Here is a 20,193-nt window from a genome sequence, read left to right as displayed (position 1 = left end):
CTATTCATCAGTAATAGAGGGAAATAAGAACAATCCCAGGTTTCTTTTCAGCACTGTAGCTCTGTTGAGGCCGGTGTTCCCTTAGCTCTCAGGTAACCCTGAACCATCCCTTAGTTATGCTGCTATAGGCCTTTCCATCGGTGAAAAGCTCCCCTAACCCTCCCCTCCCTTACCCTCCTCTCCTCCCTCCTCACATGAATATTCCACCATTGACTGTCACTAACTTTGTGATCCCTCTCCCCCCTAGTTTGTGCTCTCTCCCTCCTGCTCTCTCTCTCCCTCCCTTTACCTTCTGCAGGTGTCCCTGGTCCTGGATCTGTATATTGCTGATGTGCAGTAACTGGCCCCACCAACCTGCAGTGTCTATTTGTTGTTTATTGTTGCTGTTCTTTTCTCTCTCCTCTATCCACTCACCCCAACCGGTCGAGGCAGATGGCTACCCAAACTGAGCCTGGTTCCGCTGGAGGATTTTTTTCTTCTGTTAAAGGGAATTTTTCCTCTCCACTGTCACCAAGTGCTCATAAGGCAATTGTTGGGTTTTTTTGTAAAGTGCTCTGAGAGGATTGTTTTGTGATTTGGCACAATGCAAATACAGCTGATATGAATTGAATAGATTCACAGGAGATCCATTGTGAGCTGCAGAGTGACACAAGTGCCAACTAACTGCACTTGTACATTTTCATAGGCCAGTATTTTGTGCTACTTATGTCCATTAATACTACTGGTTACAGTATTACAGAGGTCATAAACTCAGAGAAATGCCTTCAGTCATGATGTATTCCCCACTAATTTTTCACGATGTGATGACAGATCAGTGGTGTGTAAAGCTGCACCATCTGGGATGCAAATTATCTGTGATTCAGAGCCAAAGATGAGTCATTCCACCCCGATCAGGTCAGTGTCATCAATCACTCATCACTAATATCTGCTTTAAAATGCCAAGATGGTTGACAAAACCATCAGATCTTTACACAAGTAAAAGCAGTAACAAAAATAATCCAAATAGAACATGCTATAATCCAGTGTTGTCCTTTAAATAGCATTGAATAGCCTAATCTATAACCACATATTATACTCTGTATTTAGGGAAAATGTGCAGGGTTAATGAATAACCGCAGCCGTGGGCCTCATCTTTTAGTAATAACTGAAATATATTTATTTAGTTACAGTGATCTTGTAGGTCTAGCACTACCTGTTTTGCTTTAGAAAAGTAAAGGTGCATTTTGTAAAATAGATAAAATAATAATAATAATAAATAAAAGATTTAGCCATCTAGTGGTGAGATGGAAGAATGCAACTTCTGAACCCTGTTTCAGGCAGGGAATAGTTGGAGGGAGGAGGAGGGAATAGTTGCCGCCATCTTTAAAAAGCCAGCGTTTGGTTTGTCTGTTCTGTCAGTAGAAACATGGCAACTCAACATGCCTGCCTCCATAAAGGAGATGTGTACAACATATTTATGAATAATATATCCCAATAGATTGCTTGAAGCATGACAGGTTGAACTTTTAAATAAAAGAGTGATTCAGTGATGCTGTGAATACTATTTAATAGAAAGACATTGTGTTCAGCATTTGTGACATCGTATGTTGTGCTCACAGCAGTGGTGTGAAGTTTTCAGAGCAGCTCAGTCAGGATTCAAACATGTTTGGACAAAAAAAAAAAAAGATACATACATATATACAGGTACATAGCCCCTGCCCATATATATACATACATATATATATATATTTATATATGGTATGAACAACAGGAAGGAATGAAACAGGAAAATGTATAAAGCTAAAACTTCATCATGGCATTTACATACACTGGAGAAAGTGAAGATCCACAACTTAATGGCCTCCAGGTAAAGAGCCACTGAAGTCAGCTTTCAGGTGAGGTACAGTATCCCAGCAGCATGACAAACACTCAACACACACGCCTTATTGTAATGTAATACAGTACTCTGTCTTTTCACATGTACACATTGCAACTGAGCAGTCCACTGGTCAGATAAATGACAAAGAGTGTAAATAGGGTGAGGCCTGCTGATGTGCTTGTATCCATCAGTTCTGCATTCAGATACTGTGTGAGAGGCTGCAGCAGAGCTGAGGCGGAGCTGAGGAGGAACAAAGTTTGGGTTCACACTGAAAGCATGAAGTGACATATTGTTGGGCTAAGAAAGGTTGGACTTTGTGTGCTGGCTGCAGGAGGCACAGAAAGGTTTCTGTGCTTTAGTGCATCGCTATGTTCAGAGTTCTCTGCAGCTTTTAGGAGAATATGCGTCTGACAGTCGAAGCTCAGAGAATTCCTCCTTAATCTCTGTGTAATGGTGTGACTAAAAGCACTTGTTGCTGGCAGTGTGAACACAGGAGCAGAGGGGGAGGTGAAGTGTGTTGTTGGGCTCACGCAGACGATGGCGGAGTGTCGGGCTCGTAGTGGTAGGTGGCCTGAGCGTGGCTGCCGCTGTGCTGGTTGCTGGGGGCCAGGCTGTGTGTGGCCCGGCTCGGACTGTTCTGAGACTGCTGGCTCGGGCCCTCATAGGCTAGTGCTAGCTGAGGCACCACATGGTTCTCTAGCCCCTGCCCAAGTGATGGCTGCTGGGGGTCAATGACAGCTGCTGGCTGTGGCAGGGTGTCCAGCTCGTCCACCTGCGGCCCTGGAGGGTGCATGACCACCAGCTGGTCCTGGGGAATGTCTGCGGCTGCTGCAGCCAGATTCGTGATGGACTTGGACTTAACACACTGAAAGTCCACATGCCGGCTCTTCCCCTCCTCCTTCTCCCAGGACATGCGGATAAAGGGACGCTGGACATAGTTGTAGATGACCTCTGGTCGACCTCCAGGACGCCGCTTCACCTTCTCTTTATAGGTCGGGTAGCCTGGAAGAGAAATAAAAGACTGATCAGAAAGGTGGCGGACGGATGGGCGGGCGGGCGGACGGACGGACGGACCGACTCTCCTGAACTTGAGACATTCCAGGGCGAGGCTGTCAGGCCTAGCTGTTCTTTTCTGGAGCCCAAAGAGGCTGAGTCCAGTTACCATTACATACATTATCTGACACACACAAGGACACATTATCATCTTTTTTTTGAGGAGGAGGAGGAGGAAGAATCACTTGGTACCTTCTATTCCCAGTCGGATCTTTTTCAGTCCTCTGTCCTTCAGCACAGACTTGGCCACGTCTCTGTTCTCTATGTACTTGAAGAAGCGGTACAGTTTGGTGCTGTAGATGACTGTTGGAGAAGAAAGGCACTTAAAACACCCCATCAACTGAGACTGAAGACTGCACTCTTCTTACTGTACCTCCTCAAATGCACCATCTTCAACTTATTAAAACGTATGTGGTGAGTTTGTGCTTTGAGTACTTGTCTCATTTGCTGCAGACCATGACCAAATAGCTTTTGGGTTGTCAAGTTGTAATAAGTACATATTATATGTGTTTTTAGTTTGAAGATTAACTGTAGTAATATGTCAAATGCAGTTATAAATGTTAATAATTTATTATTAAAGCATTCATACTATCAGCGTTCAGGTCTACTGTTGTAAATGCTGGTATGTGGTTAATAGATTTTGAAATGCTCTGCGTCATGCTCTGCTCAAACAGTCCATTAAAGGGGTCTTCATAATGAATTAAAGAGCTAGACAGAGCACCATGCCAGAAGAGAATCTTCCACAACTTGGCAACTTTAAATGTCGTCTTATTTATTTTTTATAGCTGATCAATTGGCCTTATGTTTCAGCAAAAGGTAAGTGCCCTGACTGCATAATTTTGAGTGGACAGGGCAGCTACTGTTTATTCCAGACAGCTATATCTTGCATTTACTTTCCTTCTGAGCCAGGAATAAGTGTGAAAAATATCAAGCTGTATTTACTACAACCAGCAGGAACAAAACAGGTAATGGAACTAAAAATGAGTGATCAATAAAGCCTTGGTTGATGATTTTTAACATGAGTAAAACCATTCAGTATAGCTAATAGGTGCTTTATAAAAGGGTGACCTATCATATAGTGGCAGCAGATTTGCATGGCCAAAATCTGAGAGGAGCAAATGTGAAGCATCCAGCAGCTGCAGGAAGTGTTCATGCCACAGTAACCTGCTTTCACAAACAAAGACATCATAACCTGGTGCTTGCTAAACTGGAGCATGACGTCCATCAGATTATTCTGACCCAGATGTGAGGCTGACATACTGCAGCCAAAACAGGTCACCTGCTGGGTAAACTTGACAACTCATCAGTGATGGTGACAGTTCTCTTACTCTGGGAGTACTCCTCGCCCATCTGCGGAGGGTACTCTTCATCCCAGTCCACCACATCGTCGTCAGTCAGCACCACCACGTGGCACTCTCTTTCTCCGCTCTGCGCACTGGCCACCATCAGCGGCAGCACCATCTCCTCCAGGTAACACTCAAACTGACGCCGGGCCCCGTCGTTAGACAGCTCGTGCATCAGGGCACCTAGGGAATAAGACCGACACTTTGAGGTTACCACTGCAGCTACGCATCACTAACATTATTATTATCCTTAATAGTGAAGAACTAATGAATAACATGTTATGGGTGTGAGAAGGACATTTCAAAGCAATACCGCAAAGATTTTTCTACTTAGTATTAGCATTGTTTTTAAATTGATGGGATCAGAATGTCTGTGCATGATCTACTAAAAATGTGTGTGTTTTGTGACTAACAATCTAAAATGTGCACAATGATGTCACAGAGTGAATGGACATTTTGTCTGCACAGGGCACCTATAAGTCCCATCTTGACATTGTTTTTTAGCTGCAGAACAGGAACAACAAGTAAATCAATCAAAACGGTTGCCGTTTTATTATTCATGGTCATCACATATGGACATGAGGTTCACACAGCTTCGATCTGCTTATGGTTGTTTCCATAAAGTTCATGAGTTTACACACTTTAGGGTTTGATTGAATTCTTGTAAACAGCAATGACCTGTTTGTCTCCACCATGTCTTCTACTGGGAATTATCCCCATGGAAAGTTCTGGTTCATCAGCTAATGATACACAGGCACTTCTAGATCTCTAAATCCTGCCTTTGTAGTGCTGCTCAAACAAATGTGGTTATAATGAACTCCTGAATGCAAACACACAGCCATCATTTGTATTTTCAGCTGGTTTTATTCACGTCAGAGTTTGACTTAAATTAGACTGAGTAAAAACAGTAGAATAAACCATATCCTGTCAGTAAGAGAACGAGACCTGCTTGTCTCGTTGGTTTTGTGCCTGCATAACAAGCATTAAATCTCACAGCTAATCACGACCTACTTAGAGCCCAACACACACAGGAGCCTTTGAGCTGAGGCTGCTCCTCCCACACACACACAGACATGCACAGCAATGACACAAATATCCGCAACACACACATGTGCACTGTTAAAAACTGACATTTCCTTGTAACTGCATAATGTCAGGTGTGTGAATTACAGCAGACAACACTGATGCAAACCAACAGCAGCATCAGACTTGCTCAAAAATCAAAATACTTACAATGATAATGTTAAGGACACGATCCATCTTTACTCCTGTATAGGAATTTACATCTAAATAACAGCTATTGTAAACTGCAATACAACTGTCCATCAACAACACTGTCTCTAATTCTGTTTGACCACTCAGTGGCTAGACGGATCAAGTAAGCAATGGTGGCCACACTTTGTAAGAAAAGAGTCTATAATATTTCATGCAGTAACCCAGTAACAATATTGCTCCACACTCACCAAAACTAGGAACCACATCAGCCTGCAGCTCCAAACACTGGAGACAGTAAATGAGCAGCGTGTCTGTGCAGTGTACTCACTGAGGTCTCTGCACTTGATGGTGCTGTAGTTGAAGGAGATACAGAGGTAGTCACATGCCTCCCTCAGCTCGGGAATGGAAACGCCATCAGGGCAGCGGATTATCCCCGATTTGTAGTAATCCTGCCATTTTCAGCAGCACACACACACACACACATACATACATATGCACACGGAGAGATGAAGAAAGGTGCAGAATGGCGGGTGTTCATGCACACACACAGGCATAGGAGGAAAAACAAGTCGCCATTACTGATGCTGCTCCACTCACACAGGCGGCAGAGAGAGAGGGAGAGGGGGGAGAGAGAGAGCTGGATGAAGACAAGGAGGGAGGGATGCAGAGCAAGCAGTGATGAAAAGTTAAAACGTAGCGACGTCACAGGCAAGAAAGAAAACAGAGACAGACAAGCGGGCTGGGAGGGGCTGCCTACGTCATTCTCCCCCTCTCTCTACTCTCCCTCCTGTCTCTGTGCAGCCTGTGTCAAAGAGACCCTCAGAGTGGCTGGTTTCCTGGTTTCTGTGCCAACACCACAGACCCAGGGCATGCTCACTTCTCCCCTACTCGCTTTCTGTTCTACCTGTTTACTTCACTCTACCTATTCTCCTCTGAGCTTTTCTTTACGTTTTGTCAGGGACAAACACACAGACACACATATAATCCATTATGTTATCACCACAATCAGGCAATTGTTACCCATTTAGCAATGCACTCACAAAAAGAGGAAAATGGACACTGCTTTGCACTTGCCAGACATACTGTGGAAGCCAAGTATCACCAGAGGCTAACCAGGAATGCTTTCTGTAGTACACACCAGAGGACTACTGTAGCATTTCCACTTGGGATTTGTCCCTTTACTGTTGCTATGAACATCACATGTCAGCATTAATGAACAATCCTGTTCACAACAGTCTGTGTGCTGTTACACAGCTCAGTTTAAGCTGTAGAGTATTTAACTGAGTAGTCTCCATCTCACAGTCAGACTGACTGGGAGTAGAAATACAAAAGGTGAGCACATAGAAGAGTAGATTAGGTTGCAACTCTGCAACTCTTGTTTTGTATAACCTAATACTTTAAGGTACAAACTTAATTCTTAACCTTGAAAGTATCATCTGATAAACATGAGTGAGCTGTTCCAATATGTGGCACCTGTGGTCTCAAAAACATGCACAGAACAGGCTCTATTGTGAGCACGGGCCTTTGCACAAGTTCACATAATAAACAGTGAAGATTCTATATGCATCTGCTTGTCAACCACATCTCTGAAAGTCCTACTAGCCTTAATGTACATTTACATTTCTATGCTTTTTCTATATTTTATTATGTTTGCATAGGCACAGTTGACAGACAATGCTGGTTAGAAAACTAAATTATGCAGGAAATGGGGTATTTTCTGTTCCCTGGCAGTTTTTAGAACTTGTATAATGATCTTCAGTGACACCGTTAAGTGTGAAGGACACTTGCCCCACTTCTCTTCCAGTCAATCTTCCAACAAATTTAATCATTTAATGGGATCAAACACCAAATTCAAGAGAGCACCAACACTAAATGACAGGGCATTGAGTTGAGAGTCATTGAATTCCACAGCTTAAAATTGCCATTAGATCTCATTTGATGATGTCTGATGTCTGTCAGGGGTTATACAGACTGTGCATACAGACTGTGGTAAACTACAATCGCCTCACAGCAGGAACTTTGTGGGTTCAAATCTTGTTTTTCTGCCCATTGGTGTGAATGTGAGTGTTTTTCTGTGGGTCAGCCCTGTGATAGACTGGTGATCTGTCCAGGTTGTAGTGACACAATGAGAGAGAAGATGGCACAGCAAAGTGGGAAATGTAGGTAGAACAAGAGAGTGCATGAACAATAACAAAAGAGGAAGTTAAAGTGAGATAAAGTGGGACAGCGAAAACAAGAAAATGAGAGAGGAGGACAGAACAATAGTAACAAAAAGAGCAGTGAAAAGCAGAGAGAGCATGTACAGGGTGAAAACGTGTCAGCCACAGATGCTGCCTTACCAGAATGGCTCTGAAGACAGTGGAGCTAATGCCGTCAGCCACCTCATACTCTCCTTTTTCATTGGGTCTCGTGAAGTTGTTATCTCGCCCAGAACCAAACATCCTGAAAACAAAGGATGTCTTAAATAACAGCAGCTTTTTCTTTCTCTGTTTGTGGAGAGCCAAAATCTAAAATACAGCTGTGCAGACCAGTGATCATCTATCAGTATGTTTTCTGTCTGTTTTATGTTCAAGCGTCAACGCTGGAATGTCACATTAAACATAATGAAGACACTGAACAGAACTTTCACAAACACTTCTTTTGGCCAGGTGTATTTCTTTATCTGGAGGATCAAGAGGTGTAACTCCTTACCTAAAGAATTCAAAATAAAAAAAAAAAAATATCAAGAGTAAATCTATCTTAGTCATTACCTGCCCAGCATGGTGTTAGGCTGTGCTGTGAAGATGGCAGGATCCACCACAAATCTGGTATTGTCCACAATAAGTGTCACTCTTTCTCCTAGCCTTAATCCACCACGAAGTCCCTCTTTACCGCTGAGGTCATACACATAGATCATATCACATGGCCCCTGACCCAGGGTCTTGGAGTGGTGGTCAACTCCGGGAGGACCCAGTGACCGAGGTATATGGCCCCCGATCAGAGCTCCTCCAACATGAGAACATGGAAGAGAAACTCTAGGAGGACGTGGGCTGGAGGATCTAGAGGACGAGCCTCCATCACCACGTTCACGGTCTGCGAGAGAGAGGATACAAGAAGATCAGCAAAGGATGCTTCCAATCAAACATACAGTACAGAGGGGCAAGTGAATCAACATTTTGGGCTAATCCTTCTATTTTCCTCACCATGCTGCCGAGTGGGAGAAGTAACATTCCTGATGCAAGGAGTCAGCTGGCTCTCTCCTCTCTCGTGGGAGGAGTCACGTGAGCGGTCGCTGGAGCGCCGCCGTTGTTCCCCGTAATGTTCTGCTCCCCCTCTTTCTCTTGCACCACCGCCTGCACCGCCATATATACTCATTGTGCTGACCTGCTGCTGCTCCTGCTGCTGGTCGTAGTCCAGCAGTGACAAATCACACGGCCGCTCACTGATGGAGAGATGAGAACACACACTAAGGAAATCAATGCTAGAAAAATTTCTTTCAATTCCAATTCAGCATTTAGCATTTTAGTTAACTTGCTTTTCTTCCAGTCACATGATAAAAATTATGTAAAGGGACATGGTACTCTCCCATGTATTTTTGGATAAAATAAACCTGCTATATGGAATACTCAAAAAAGAACATAAAAAAGGGTCCCAGAAAGAGTCAGTAATAATGCAAAGAAACAGTAAGAATCAGCTGAAGGCACAAAATTGACCCAACCAACTCCCTATAAACCAAAACCATCAGAAACTGACTATTCATTAAATGGAAACATCACATCCTGATATTTTCTTTGCTTTCCTTTTGTACCACAATATCTAGTGTAAACAACTTTCATTTGTCAAGTGACCTGACACTATTGATCATACAGAAATCAAAAAGCATATTGAACGATTAAATAAATGACTTGGTGCACAGACTTGATCCTTTGTAGGCACATTGAGACATATGTTTGTGCAGAAATTGCTGAGAGGGTAAAGAGTTTTTGGCATGCTGAGCTGTGGAACAGGAAGACAGTCTGTACAATGCCTGCAATCAACTCATGTGAACCCACATAGGGGCGGAGTGCTGCAAAGACGGGGTGGACACCAAACCACCGCTCTCAGCCTGCAGGTATGGATAGACACCTCCCTGGCACTCATTAGTATATCCAAATGAAACAATGTGAGTGAGTGGAACTCACTCAAGAACAAACAGAAACAGCTTTAATGGTTTACTTGCTGCACAAGGTGGATTTTAATAGATTTGTGACTGATACAATAATTAAGCAAGCAATGCTGCCTGGAGTGGTTCTCTGTGCTTTTCTAGGGACAGACAAACAACTCAGAGGGCTTTTATAATATCTGCCCTCCATTTCAGAAAGTACTTAAACACACATGCAACCACATGCATGCATGAATGCACAGGATGCACAAGGACACGGTTGAGGGCTATTTAAAAAGTGATGTGAAAGGATTTGATTCTTTGGACATTTTTGCTTTTAGGTCCATTTTTCTGGACACAATATATCCAGGACAGTACAGTATGAACCACTAATGTGTTTGACAGTCTTATAAAACAAATAATAATAGACATTAAAAAATGAACTAGTAAATATATGAAGATCTTGACATCAGAAAGGGATTTAATATGAAAGAAAATCCCTTAGCAGCAGGAATGGGTTCTGGGCTCTATTTTGGATCCAGTTGCAAGGTGGTAAAATACCCAGCTTTCTTATGTGTCATGGCCAAACAAATCCCTTCTAAAATTTGTTACATTTTCTACTTAGTTTAGATTCTTTGGCCACTCTAAAACTAAAGACACCAGCAAAGAACAAAAGACACATACAAACTTATAATAACTCAGGGATGTTGTTGTAAACAAACATGGTGGACTGGTTTAATCACTCCAAAGTCAAAGAAACCATTGCCAAATTTAGTATTTGTGTATTCTGTCAGATTGTGTGACCTGCAACAGTATACATGCCAGGTAATGTTAAGTCCACTGTGCACATAAAACACTCATTTATTTTATTGATGTTAGCTGAATGATAAAGCAGTACCAATATTATTTTACTTTGTTGTTTGGACTTGTGCAGCTGCAGCACAGACCCCCAGTGGGGAGCACAATGAGGGCACAGTATTAATGAATGTCACAGAGCAGTGATCAAATATGTGCTGAGCAACCTGCAACACTGCAGCACAGCAGATTGTCTGTAGTTTAGGTATGATAGCTACTTACTCTAGTTTCTGTTAGTGTTGGTGCCACACTATCTGGTAATTGGACTGTAAATCACAATTAAAATGACTACATGTTATAAATGTACCAGTACTTAGAATAGGCTATTGCGGTAATATATAGCTTTTGTTACACAAAACAGTTTCCAACTGCTTTGTTATTGTGCTGAGTAAACTAAGAAGTAGAGGTCAATCGATATGGGTTTTTCTATGGCCGATGATGATACTGATCTTTAGAAATCAGGCAGATATATGGTGAAGACGTTTTTGGCCAATATATTGGGCCAGTTTTCTTTTACCAGGTTTTGGTACCCATCTCTACCTGTAAACTACATCTATCAATAATATTACAGTTGCAAAGTAGTCTGAGGTTATTTAGATTATCTGTCTAAAACTAATATTTAAGCCATGTTGTTTTCTGACATGACATATTACTTTTCATTCTTCCAAAAGTTAGTTTGCCTCCACCTGGCAACATCCACTGAGATCTGGTAGGTAGGCAATTCGATTGACACAAAGAGCAACAACAGCACTGGGCTGCCAACGGATCTGTGTGCCTGTTATATGGCTTGATACGCTCAGCCTTTGGCTAATGCCGCTTATTAAGAATGGCAAAAATCGTTCCAATTAATCAGAAAACATCTGCTACAATTTTAAAATTTTAAATACAAACTACAGTTTACAAACAGATTCGATAAGGGATCTGAAAGGATTCCTAACTACATTCAGATTGATTAAAATCAGATCAAACACCATCCCTAACTGAAGCAGTAAAATAATTGTACTGACACTGGTTGCCTTGAATCCGGCTACACCTTCATAATCACTGGATAGAGCAAATTGGGCCCAAAATCGGACATAAAATCATCTGGTATTTAGCTACCTTCAATCTGACAGGCATTTTCTTATTCATCAGTCCAAAATGACATTGGCCTGTGATTTGTACAACCATCAATCCAGAACCCCAAAATATTCAATTTCTTCTAACAGAAGACAAGAAGCAGCTGACAATCATTTCATTGCTGGCCAATCATAGTGGTCTGGCATATTTATGCTGAAATATTAATAGAGTCATATGTTCCAAAAAAATCAGTACTCACATGTAGAAAAATACAGATAGCACTGTACAGAATAATAAAGGGTGTGGCATTTCTATAAAAGGGATAAAGATTGGCACCAGACTATTTATAATGGCATTATTATTATTCTCTTAAATTATGACAAATTGCATTCCTGTAGTCGTATTGATGAATGCATCTGTTTCACTTCCACTGTGACAGTGTGGCTTCCTATCTGATCAATAGTGTTGACCTTATAAGGCAGAAACACATACAGGTCTCAGTAATGAAGAGAGTCTTACTCTCTCAAGAGGAGCTGCTATGAAATATGATGATGACGACCATCTACCATAGGCTATGGCATAAGACAAAACGGGAACAAGTGGGGATGGAGGGACAGCAAGAGACAGACTTTTTTTAATGTTATGAAAAAAAAGAGTTAGTGCTGTGTAAATGGTCTGGAATAGTCTCCTACTCCTTGCAGAACACAGCTGGACACATAAAAAGCACACAATCAAGGTAGTTAGGTTTTATATGCAGAGTTTTGTTTCTGTGAACCAGGTCCAGTGAATAAGCTACTCTATACATTTTTGGCAGAGTTTCAAAAGTTGGCAATAAGAGACAGCCCCAGGGATACTGGCTGATGAACAAGCTGGGTTGGAGGGGTGGGGGTGGGGGTGCGACTACTAGCTCGCTAGTTGACTAACAGACTGATTGAGTGAGTAATTGGCTGTCTAGCTGTGTACGTGAATGTTCAGACAAACCACACTAAGCTGTAGCTAAACCAGTGAACTGATTACAAAAAAAAATGCTTGCACTACACCCAGTCAAGGTCACAGATTCATTTTTTATTTGATAGCACACCATGGGTTTTGTGATTCCAGACACAATCATGTAGGAAAAGCATAAACACAAACCGTGTGTGGGCACAAAAGCTTCAAATATACATTGGATTTAATAATCTACAATATCAAGAAAATCAATGAAAAAGGTGTGATTTGAATTTATACTAAAAACATTTCAGAAATTAATTATTTTCCATGTTTTTTCTGTTTACAACATGTCAGCTTCACAGTATAGCCACAGTCTGGCAATGTCATTGAAGAAAAGGGTCACCATAGCAGCTGAGAAAAGGTAGAAATGTGCATACACAGAGGCATATGCACCCACACACACACACACCTGTTTTCAGGTGACACATTCCTTCTACCAATATTACACACACACACCATCACTGAAAATGTGTTATCTGATCAATAAAAAGGCAAAAAGAAGAAAGTAATCAGGGCTATAAATCAATAAACCAAGGCTACACATTATACTGATGAGAACAGTGTAATCAACAATTAGGCTTAAGTGATCTATCGAGACAGGACCAACTGTAATATGTTGAGTTGTGTTTACACTAGTGCCTGGCGCAGCACAAATGCACGTTTTATCTCCAACTGGATTTTAATGGATGACAGAAATGTGATAATAAAGACAAAAGTGGGTTCTCTAGCCAAACAGGCAGACAGCCAGTAGGCAGACCAGCAGGGCATATGGAACAAAGGAACTGACGGGGAGATATTTCACTCAGGGCACTCACTCCTCTCATCTTTCACATGGCAATGCATATCTACAGCAGCCAAGATTTCACACACTGCCAGAGAAAACTAGAGGGGGCTAATATTTCACTTGTTCAATTTCCTGTTACTGGACACCAACCCCCCTGATACCACAATTTCCCTTTTCATTTGCTGAATAGGTCAACAGTCTACAGTGCTTACAAAACCTCTGCATGAAGGCTCAATGTGTTAAATACAAGTCAAGTTCACCAACACAAAGACACAGTAACTCAGACAAAGATACATGGCATCCTGGAAGTCTATTAAAAGCATGAGGTGAGAGCCCCAACGGGTGAGGGTCCCATCTATTATTTAGGGGATGCTGACACCGACACACTGATGGGCAAAGGCAGGGAAGATGCTCTGTGCAGCAGTGTTCTTTGAAAATCCAGCCAATGGATGCTGAATATATCATATAAAAAATGTGCCTGTAGCACAATATGAATATCATACTTTAAAGAAATGTAAATAATGAAGTTTTTGTGTGCATAATAGTAATATCTAATTAAAAGATTACCACAAGATACTATGAGATCACTACACTTTTTAGTGAGTATGAAGGAGAGCCTTTGAATATAGTACTGTGTGATTTCCTTACCGGGGCACTATTAAAATTGCTTCAATTAGAGTAAATTGCGCACAGAGGCAGACACTAACAGAGTGCACCATGCAACACAATGACAGAGCTAAAACGTCGGCGCTTTGAAAGCGGCCGTGCACCTTACCGGTCGGTATCAGAGGGCCAAGTGAAGACAAAGCAGCAGGGGATGAGCTGCGGGATGACAGCGGCACAAAAGCCTCGCGCTCCTCCGAACAAAGCGGGCTTGCGGGCAGCTTCAGCATCCTCGCTCATTACTTTCCAACTTCATCAGCATCATTTCACACGCTCAACCCGGACTGCACCTCGTTGGTAAAACCCACCGCTTCGACCCGGAGCTTCAAATGTGTCTACGAGGCGAGGGAGATGCGCACCGGCTAGTCCCTCAGAGTCACCGGAGGGACCTTAAACTGTGAATGGCCGCGTGCTCGACTGAATCAGAGCGATGATGCCTTCAAGTGCTGCTCCGTAAGCTCCCACTTCACAGTACTCCGTGCACGAGCAGTAGTTCATTTCACATGCTGGTCATGAAAAGGATCTGCATACATCATCAACTTTATGGTTTAGTAGACGTTATTTGTAGGTCTTCGTAAGTCTTTGTAAAGGAACCGTAAAGAAACCTGTGTATTACACGCCGTTACATGCTCCATTTGTTTTGTGAAGGACGTTTTTGAACTTCGTCTTAGCAGATTGACTTTCCAGTATATCCGTTTAGCAGGTCGCACCCAGATGTTGCACGATTTTTCCAGGAGTAACATCCATCCATCCATCCATCTTCTATACCCGCTTTTCCTGTTCAGGGTCACGGGGATCCGCTGGAGCCTATCCCAGCTCTCTCTCGGGTGGAAGGCAGGGGTACACCCTAGACAGGTCACCAGTCTGTCGCAGGGCCACATATAGACACACAAAGACAGACAACCTCACACACTCACACTCACTCCTACGGGCAATTTTAGAGTCACCAATCAACCTGACATGCATGTTTTTGGACTGTGGGAGGAAACCGGAGTACCCGGAGTAAACCCACGCAAGCAAGAGTACCCACGCAAGCACAGGGAGAACATGCAAACTCCACACAGAAAGGCCGGGATGCGAACCCACGACCTTCTTGCTGTGAGGCAACAGTGCTAACCACTCAGCCACCATGCTGCCCCAGGAGTAACATTAAGTACAGTTTTTTCCCCTCTCAAATACGATCCCCCTAAACACATACATCATCACTGCCAATAAACGGACATTAGTAGATATATAGTTTAATAACTTGTCGGAAAAAAAAACAAACCAGAAATACCTGGAAATAACAAATTCGGTCCTTACAAGACGGTCAAGTCTGTTCTAGTTAGATATTTGTTAATACAAAATAATGAGTACTAATCAGAGATGTATTAAAGTCACCACAGACACACTGGTCTAACGGGAAACCACTCATCTCCTCATCATCAACATTGCAAAACACAATATAACTCTTTAACGTCATATTATCGCACAACAACATAAAGCAAACTGTATTATTGATCGCATTGAGGTTGATATACTGGTTCATCCACAGGAGGAACACTTTGATTTGACTCCTTTACGCTGCAAGATAAGACAGTAGTAGGAATAGTAAATTGTCTACCAGATATGGCATAAGAGGCATTTACAGCCAAGTATATTGTGCTAACATATACTGATAAGACTGAATTTTTTTTATGTTTTAGAGCAAAGCAAAGATCAATACTTACACCATACCCTGACCTATTAGCTTGCAATCTCCATCCGCATAATCAGTCATTTTTACAAAGGCCAACTCCTAACTCCTCCATTACATGATCTAGATAGAATCACCAATAACCTACTCGTGCCTTTGTCATAGTTGTCAGGTTTAAAACAATTGCCATCGGACATTCAGCTAACGCTAATGCAAACACTGGGATTAACCGCTGGAACAGCTGTGTAGTCTGTACCAACCTCCTGAATCTGTCCACCGGACAACTAGGGCTGTAGTGTTTTTTTTTTTTAATGGTGGTGTATTGTTAATGCAACTCTGGTTAATTCATTTATAGCAATTTTAACACACTTTCTGGACGAATATGGTGAACCGTGGTAAACTAATCAGTCACACATCGATCATTTATCAAAACTGTGAAAGCTGTAGTCACTTTATGAAAATGGATAAATTCTACTTTATTTATTGTATTCATATGCGCTTATGGGCACCCTGTGTAGGTGTTAACCCGTGACCAAATTTGGTTAAAGGGCTTGCCAACTTTACCTCAGCGCTATTTTAAGAAAATATGGCATTTGTTAACAACAGTGAGTTAGCTAAATGAGAAATGCAACAGGATTAATCAAGTTAACGCCAAGACATTTTCCTCACACGGCCCTGGAGCAGCTTCAGTGGCACTGTCTGGAGATAAATTAACGTTACAGCCAGTACTAGTTATCCTTTAACGCTAGTTGACCCTCCACATTTGACAGAAACTAAAAGAAATATAACGTTAACTACAACTGAACACCTTTATTCTGTTCAGGGCATCAGGTCTGACACAGTTCTGGTAACTGCAACCTGTCGTTCTTACTTTTATAGTCTGACTGTGTACGGACTTCCCAACAACGTAAAAGAAATCAAGCGACAACTTCTTGCTTGTTAAGTTAGCGTTAACCGCTAAGCTAAACACGGCTACCGTTAGCTAGCTAACTACTTTCACAAGCAAGAGTTAACAGTGCGGTGCAGTTACCTCCTCGGCCGACACTCCGTCACATCCCGCTGTACAACCACCGAAAGCGTGGAAGACAAGACGGCAGGAGTTTTCGTAGAAACTCCTACTAGCTCATATCGACTACACTTGGATGAGGGCTCTGTGTTTTGGTTGGAGACAGCGGAGGTCACGTCAAACATATCGCGAGACAACGGCACATTCCAAGGGAAACCCCCTCCGTGTGCACACGCACACACACGCACGTACAAAAATAAATATGTTTTATCCTACATTTTGATAACAATAGTTCTACATTTCTGAATCACCAATTAAAGCAAGAACTTTAAAACCAATTTAATTAATTTATTCGTTCATATTACACACGCTTGGCATACTTATAAAAATAAAACAGTCTATTTAGGCGATATGTTAAATAAAGGTTACATATAAAAATCATTTGTATCTATGTTGTTGGTGATTGATTACAGTTTACAGTGATAATTCAAGTACAATAATAGTTGCTTAAGCCTATCACGTATATAGGCCTATTATACGAAAGTAAAAATCAATTAAAATACAGGAATACCCGCTGATCAAGGCATTCCCTAATCAAAAACATTGTTGGTCCAACTCTTCAGTTTGTTGAAGTAGCTTTAGGAGTGGTTTCCATCTTTAAAATAAAAGTGCATACCTAAAGGGGCAAGCTTTGCTTCTTCAAGACAGTGTCCCCTTATGAGTTCCATAAATATGGATAAAAATAAATAGTTAAAAAAATGTGACTCATTCAGACATCTACAACATTTCTGAATTGAACAGAAAAATATTAACTTAATTTTTAAACGGAATGTTGGAAATGTTACTGAAAAGTCATAAAATCAAAATCATGACCGCTTTGCCTTGGCGATCTTTTCCAGGAAGTTCAAAGTGTACTGGGTCTCCTCAGGCGTTAAGTCGCCCAGGTAGGGCAGCTCCTCAGGACGCAGTCTACTCCTCGTTCGACCCGCCTCCCTGCTGCTGCTGCTGCTGCCCCGGGCCGAGGCGGTGTGGATGCCCCGGAGCCTCATCTGCAGCCACTCCCGGCGCTCCTGCACCTGCTTGTGCTCACCGAGGTTGTGCATGAGCTGGACCTCACTCACAGTCCGTTTTCTATACACAGGATCATGAAATACACACATTAGTTTACCGTCTAACCGGTTTAATTCAAGTGTAAATTAATTTGTCACATGTGACAGGGGATTTATTTACCTTAGGGGGCGCCCTTCACAGAGAGTGAAGATGTGTAAAATGCAGAGTGAAATGAATACGATTTTATAGTCCAGATTTCGCATGTCGACCTTGATGACCTGTTAAAAAAAAGTTAAAAAAAATATTAAAATCATGTTTATTTTTCAAAGATTATACAAAATAGATTATTGCAAAAAAGAACTGACATATTAAACCTTCAGATATATCACAAACACAGTTTAAAAACTGATGTTGTTACAGGATAACTAAAATCAGAAACGAATAAACTTAAAATAAAATCTCCAGCTGACAAGACAGACAATGCTGAACATACCTGTGCAGGTTGGCTAATCCTTAGTCTGATAAAGGTTTTGCATGTGATGCAAAGTTGAAGTCACTTGTATTGTTGGTTAGCTCCAGTCAGTTATGATAAGCACTGGACTGCCCATCTTCCTTTTATAGCCTTTGGATGCCTCCATTGATGAGCTGCCTTCATTATTACTGTTGATGTCACATCTCCAGCTCCTGGAAGGGGGCAGGACAGGAATGACAACACCTCCTGTGAGCCTCAGCCTTTCACTCTGTCATGCCAGGCCAAATGAAGGGCTTTGAGTACCCTCACACCTTCCTAGCATGCAAAAACAAACACAAATGCACACACTCCAAAATTTATTCCCTAACAGATATCTATTAATTTCATTACATTTCTACATTCTACATTTCTATTCATTCACTTTCTATCTGGTAGTGTTTTATTTCTATTATTGTATCATTTCAGTGTTTGAAATGTTAATTAACTTATCTCAGTGAAAGTGGATCATAGAAATACTTTATATAAGAAACTCTGTTTTCCTGTCCAAAACATCACTTTCTCAAGATATTTTTTGTTAGTCCAGAACTTCCCTCCATATATCTAATTTGCCATGCTTCTATTTTTTCTCTTTTTCTTTGGATTGGTCAGATCTATTAGTCCACATCTAATGTGACCTTTTTTGTTTCACACCCAGCCTGTCTCACAACAATAGTACCAACATTTGGATGGTTTTATGACCCTCATTGAACATTAGGGAGTCTCCGTGGTTACATAGGCACTTCACTCAAGAATTAACATCATTTTAATGAGTTTGTCTCCCAAAAAGAGCTTTGACACTGACCTGACGTCAGAGAAAACATCCTGAATTAAAATGTGAGTGGGAGTTCAGGAGGTATGTCAGCGGATGATGCTGATGTCGTCACTGTCTCGGTCATGACCAGCGTGTCTGTGCGTGTGTGCCTGCTTGAGAATCTCTGAACATCTGGAGAACCTTTTCAGGTATATTATATGGAGAGGTCGTATGGAGGGGACTGTAGATATGTATTGATTTGTTTGTTAAAGCATAGGCTTGCAATTATAAATCATTCATCCTCTTTGTAGCACATTAAACAGGTTTAGTATTAACAGGACTGTAACTGTGGAAGAGCCACTGAATTAACTCTGCTTGCTAAAAGCTCATGTCAATTTCAGGTAAGGTTGGGATTACATTTTGCATAGAATAAGGACCAGTGGTGAAAGACATACTGAGATCCTTTGCTGAAAACAAAAGTGTAAGTATCACAGTGTAATAATACTTTGTTATAAATAAAGGTCTGCATTTAATACGCATGATGTGACAAAAACTAAAAGTAATCAATGACACATTTCACATTATTGTATTGTAGGTTATATTATTGGATCATATTTACTGATGCATTATTGTGTTCCTTATGCTGATGATAACTACCTTATACACTTATAATACGAAGTATCTTAGATGCTATGCTGTGTAGTTCGTGAATTTTCTACTGAGGATAAATAAAATTTTATGTTTATACTGTATTTTGTATTATATATCTTATTCCAAAAAGTAACTTGCAACTAAAGTCATAAATATAGTGGAGTAAAAATATGAAGTAGTAGAAAATGGAAATACTATTGTACAGATACCTCAAAATTGTACTTAAGCAGCCTACTTACGTAAATATTCTTACTTTCCACCTTTAATGATGACTGAGCCTTTGGGAGTAGGTCTGGAAAGGATCTATAAAGGACCAGCATTAAAAAGAAAAAATGACTACAAAAAGCAAAAATAAGCAAAACAAAAAGCAAACTAAAATTAACGTCAGTGCACCCATCATGGAAAACATAACCTCGCTTCTTATGGAGACATGCATATGTTGTTGATTTTATTAAGTAAACTCAACAGCAGTGTCTCTTTCTGAGAAATGTTCCAGTTGTATGGAATGTTCCACAGAAGATGTTGTGGAGAGTTGCTGACCATTACTACCACAGCGCTTTTATACAGCTTTAAGCATCCATCCATCCATTTATCCACTTTCTATACCCG

The 20,193-nt window shown here is 41.4% G+C and overlaps 2 protein-coding genes across 2 annotated transcripts; both read right to left on the bottom strand.

The window, feature by feature from the left end:
• Window positions 1–1,659: 1,659 nt before the first annotated feature.
• On the bottom strand, window positions 1,660–16,806 carry LOC113133313 (BTB/POZ domain-containing protein 10-like). Its single transcript, XM_026312056.1, has 8 exons — window positions 16,646–16,806; window positions 8,652–8,890; window positions 8,220–8,541; window positions 7,809–7,911; window positions 5,798–5,918; window positions 4,240–4,437; window positions 3,104–3,214; window positions 1,660–2,860 (listed from the first exon to the last, which is right to left on the bottom strand). The coding sequence occupies exons 1-8, from the start codon at window positions 16,804–16,806 to the stop codon at window positions 2,385–2,387; spliced, it is 1,731 nt and encodes a 576-aa protein (XP_026167841.1). The 3' UTR covers window positions 1,660–2,384.
• A 681-nt stretch (window positions 16,807–17,487) lies between these two features.
• pth1a (parathyroid hormone 1a) lies at window positions 17,488–17,943 on the bottom strand. Its single transcript, XM_026311186.1, has 2 exons — window positions 17,852–17,943; window positions 17,488–17,752 (listed from the first exon to the last, which is right to left on the bottom strand). Exons 1-2 carry the CDS (start codon window positions 17,932–17,934, stop codon window positions 17,488–17,490), a joined length of 348 nt encoding a protein of 115 aa, XP_026166971.1. The 5' UTR covers window positions 17,935–17,943.
• Between the last annotated feature and the right edge of the window lie 2,250 nt (window positions 17,944–20,193).

The sequence above is a fragment of the Mastacembelus armatus genome, chromosome 6, assembly GCF_900324485.2.
Source record: "Mastacembelus armatus chromosome 6, fMasArm1.2, whole genome shotgun sequence".
Classification (NCBI taxonomy): Eukaryota; Metazoa; Chordata; class Actinopteri; order Synbranchiformes; family Mastacembelidae; genus Mastacembelus; species Mastacembelus armatus.
This window is presented reverse-complemented; position numbering and strand designations above follow the sequence as displayed.

Excerpts from the sequence above, each read along its gene's own strand:
- LOC113133313 (XM_026312056.1), bottom strand. The coding sequence starts at position 16,806 with ATGTTTGACGTGACCTCCGCTGTCTCCAACCAAAACACAGAGCCCTCA. Across the intron at positions 7,912-8,219 it reads CCTAACACCATGCTGGGCAG|GATGTTTGGTTCTGGGCGAG; the intron begins GTAATGACTAAG and ends CTTTGTTTTCAG. Across the intron at positions 5,919-7,808 it reads CTGTCTTCAGAGCCATTCTG|GATTACTACAAATCGGGGAT; the intron begins GTAAGGCAGCAT and ends TGAAAATGGCAG.
- pth1a (XM_026311186.1), bottom strand. The coding sequence starts at position 17,934 with ATGCGAAATCTGGACTATAAAATCGTATTCATTTCACTCTGCATTTTA. Across the intron at positions 17,753-17,851 it reads TGTGAAGGGCGCCCCCTAAG|AAAACGGACTGTGAGTGAGG; the intron begins GTAAATAAATCC and ends TCCTGTGTATAG.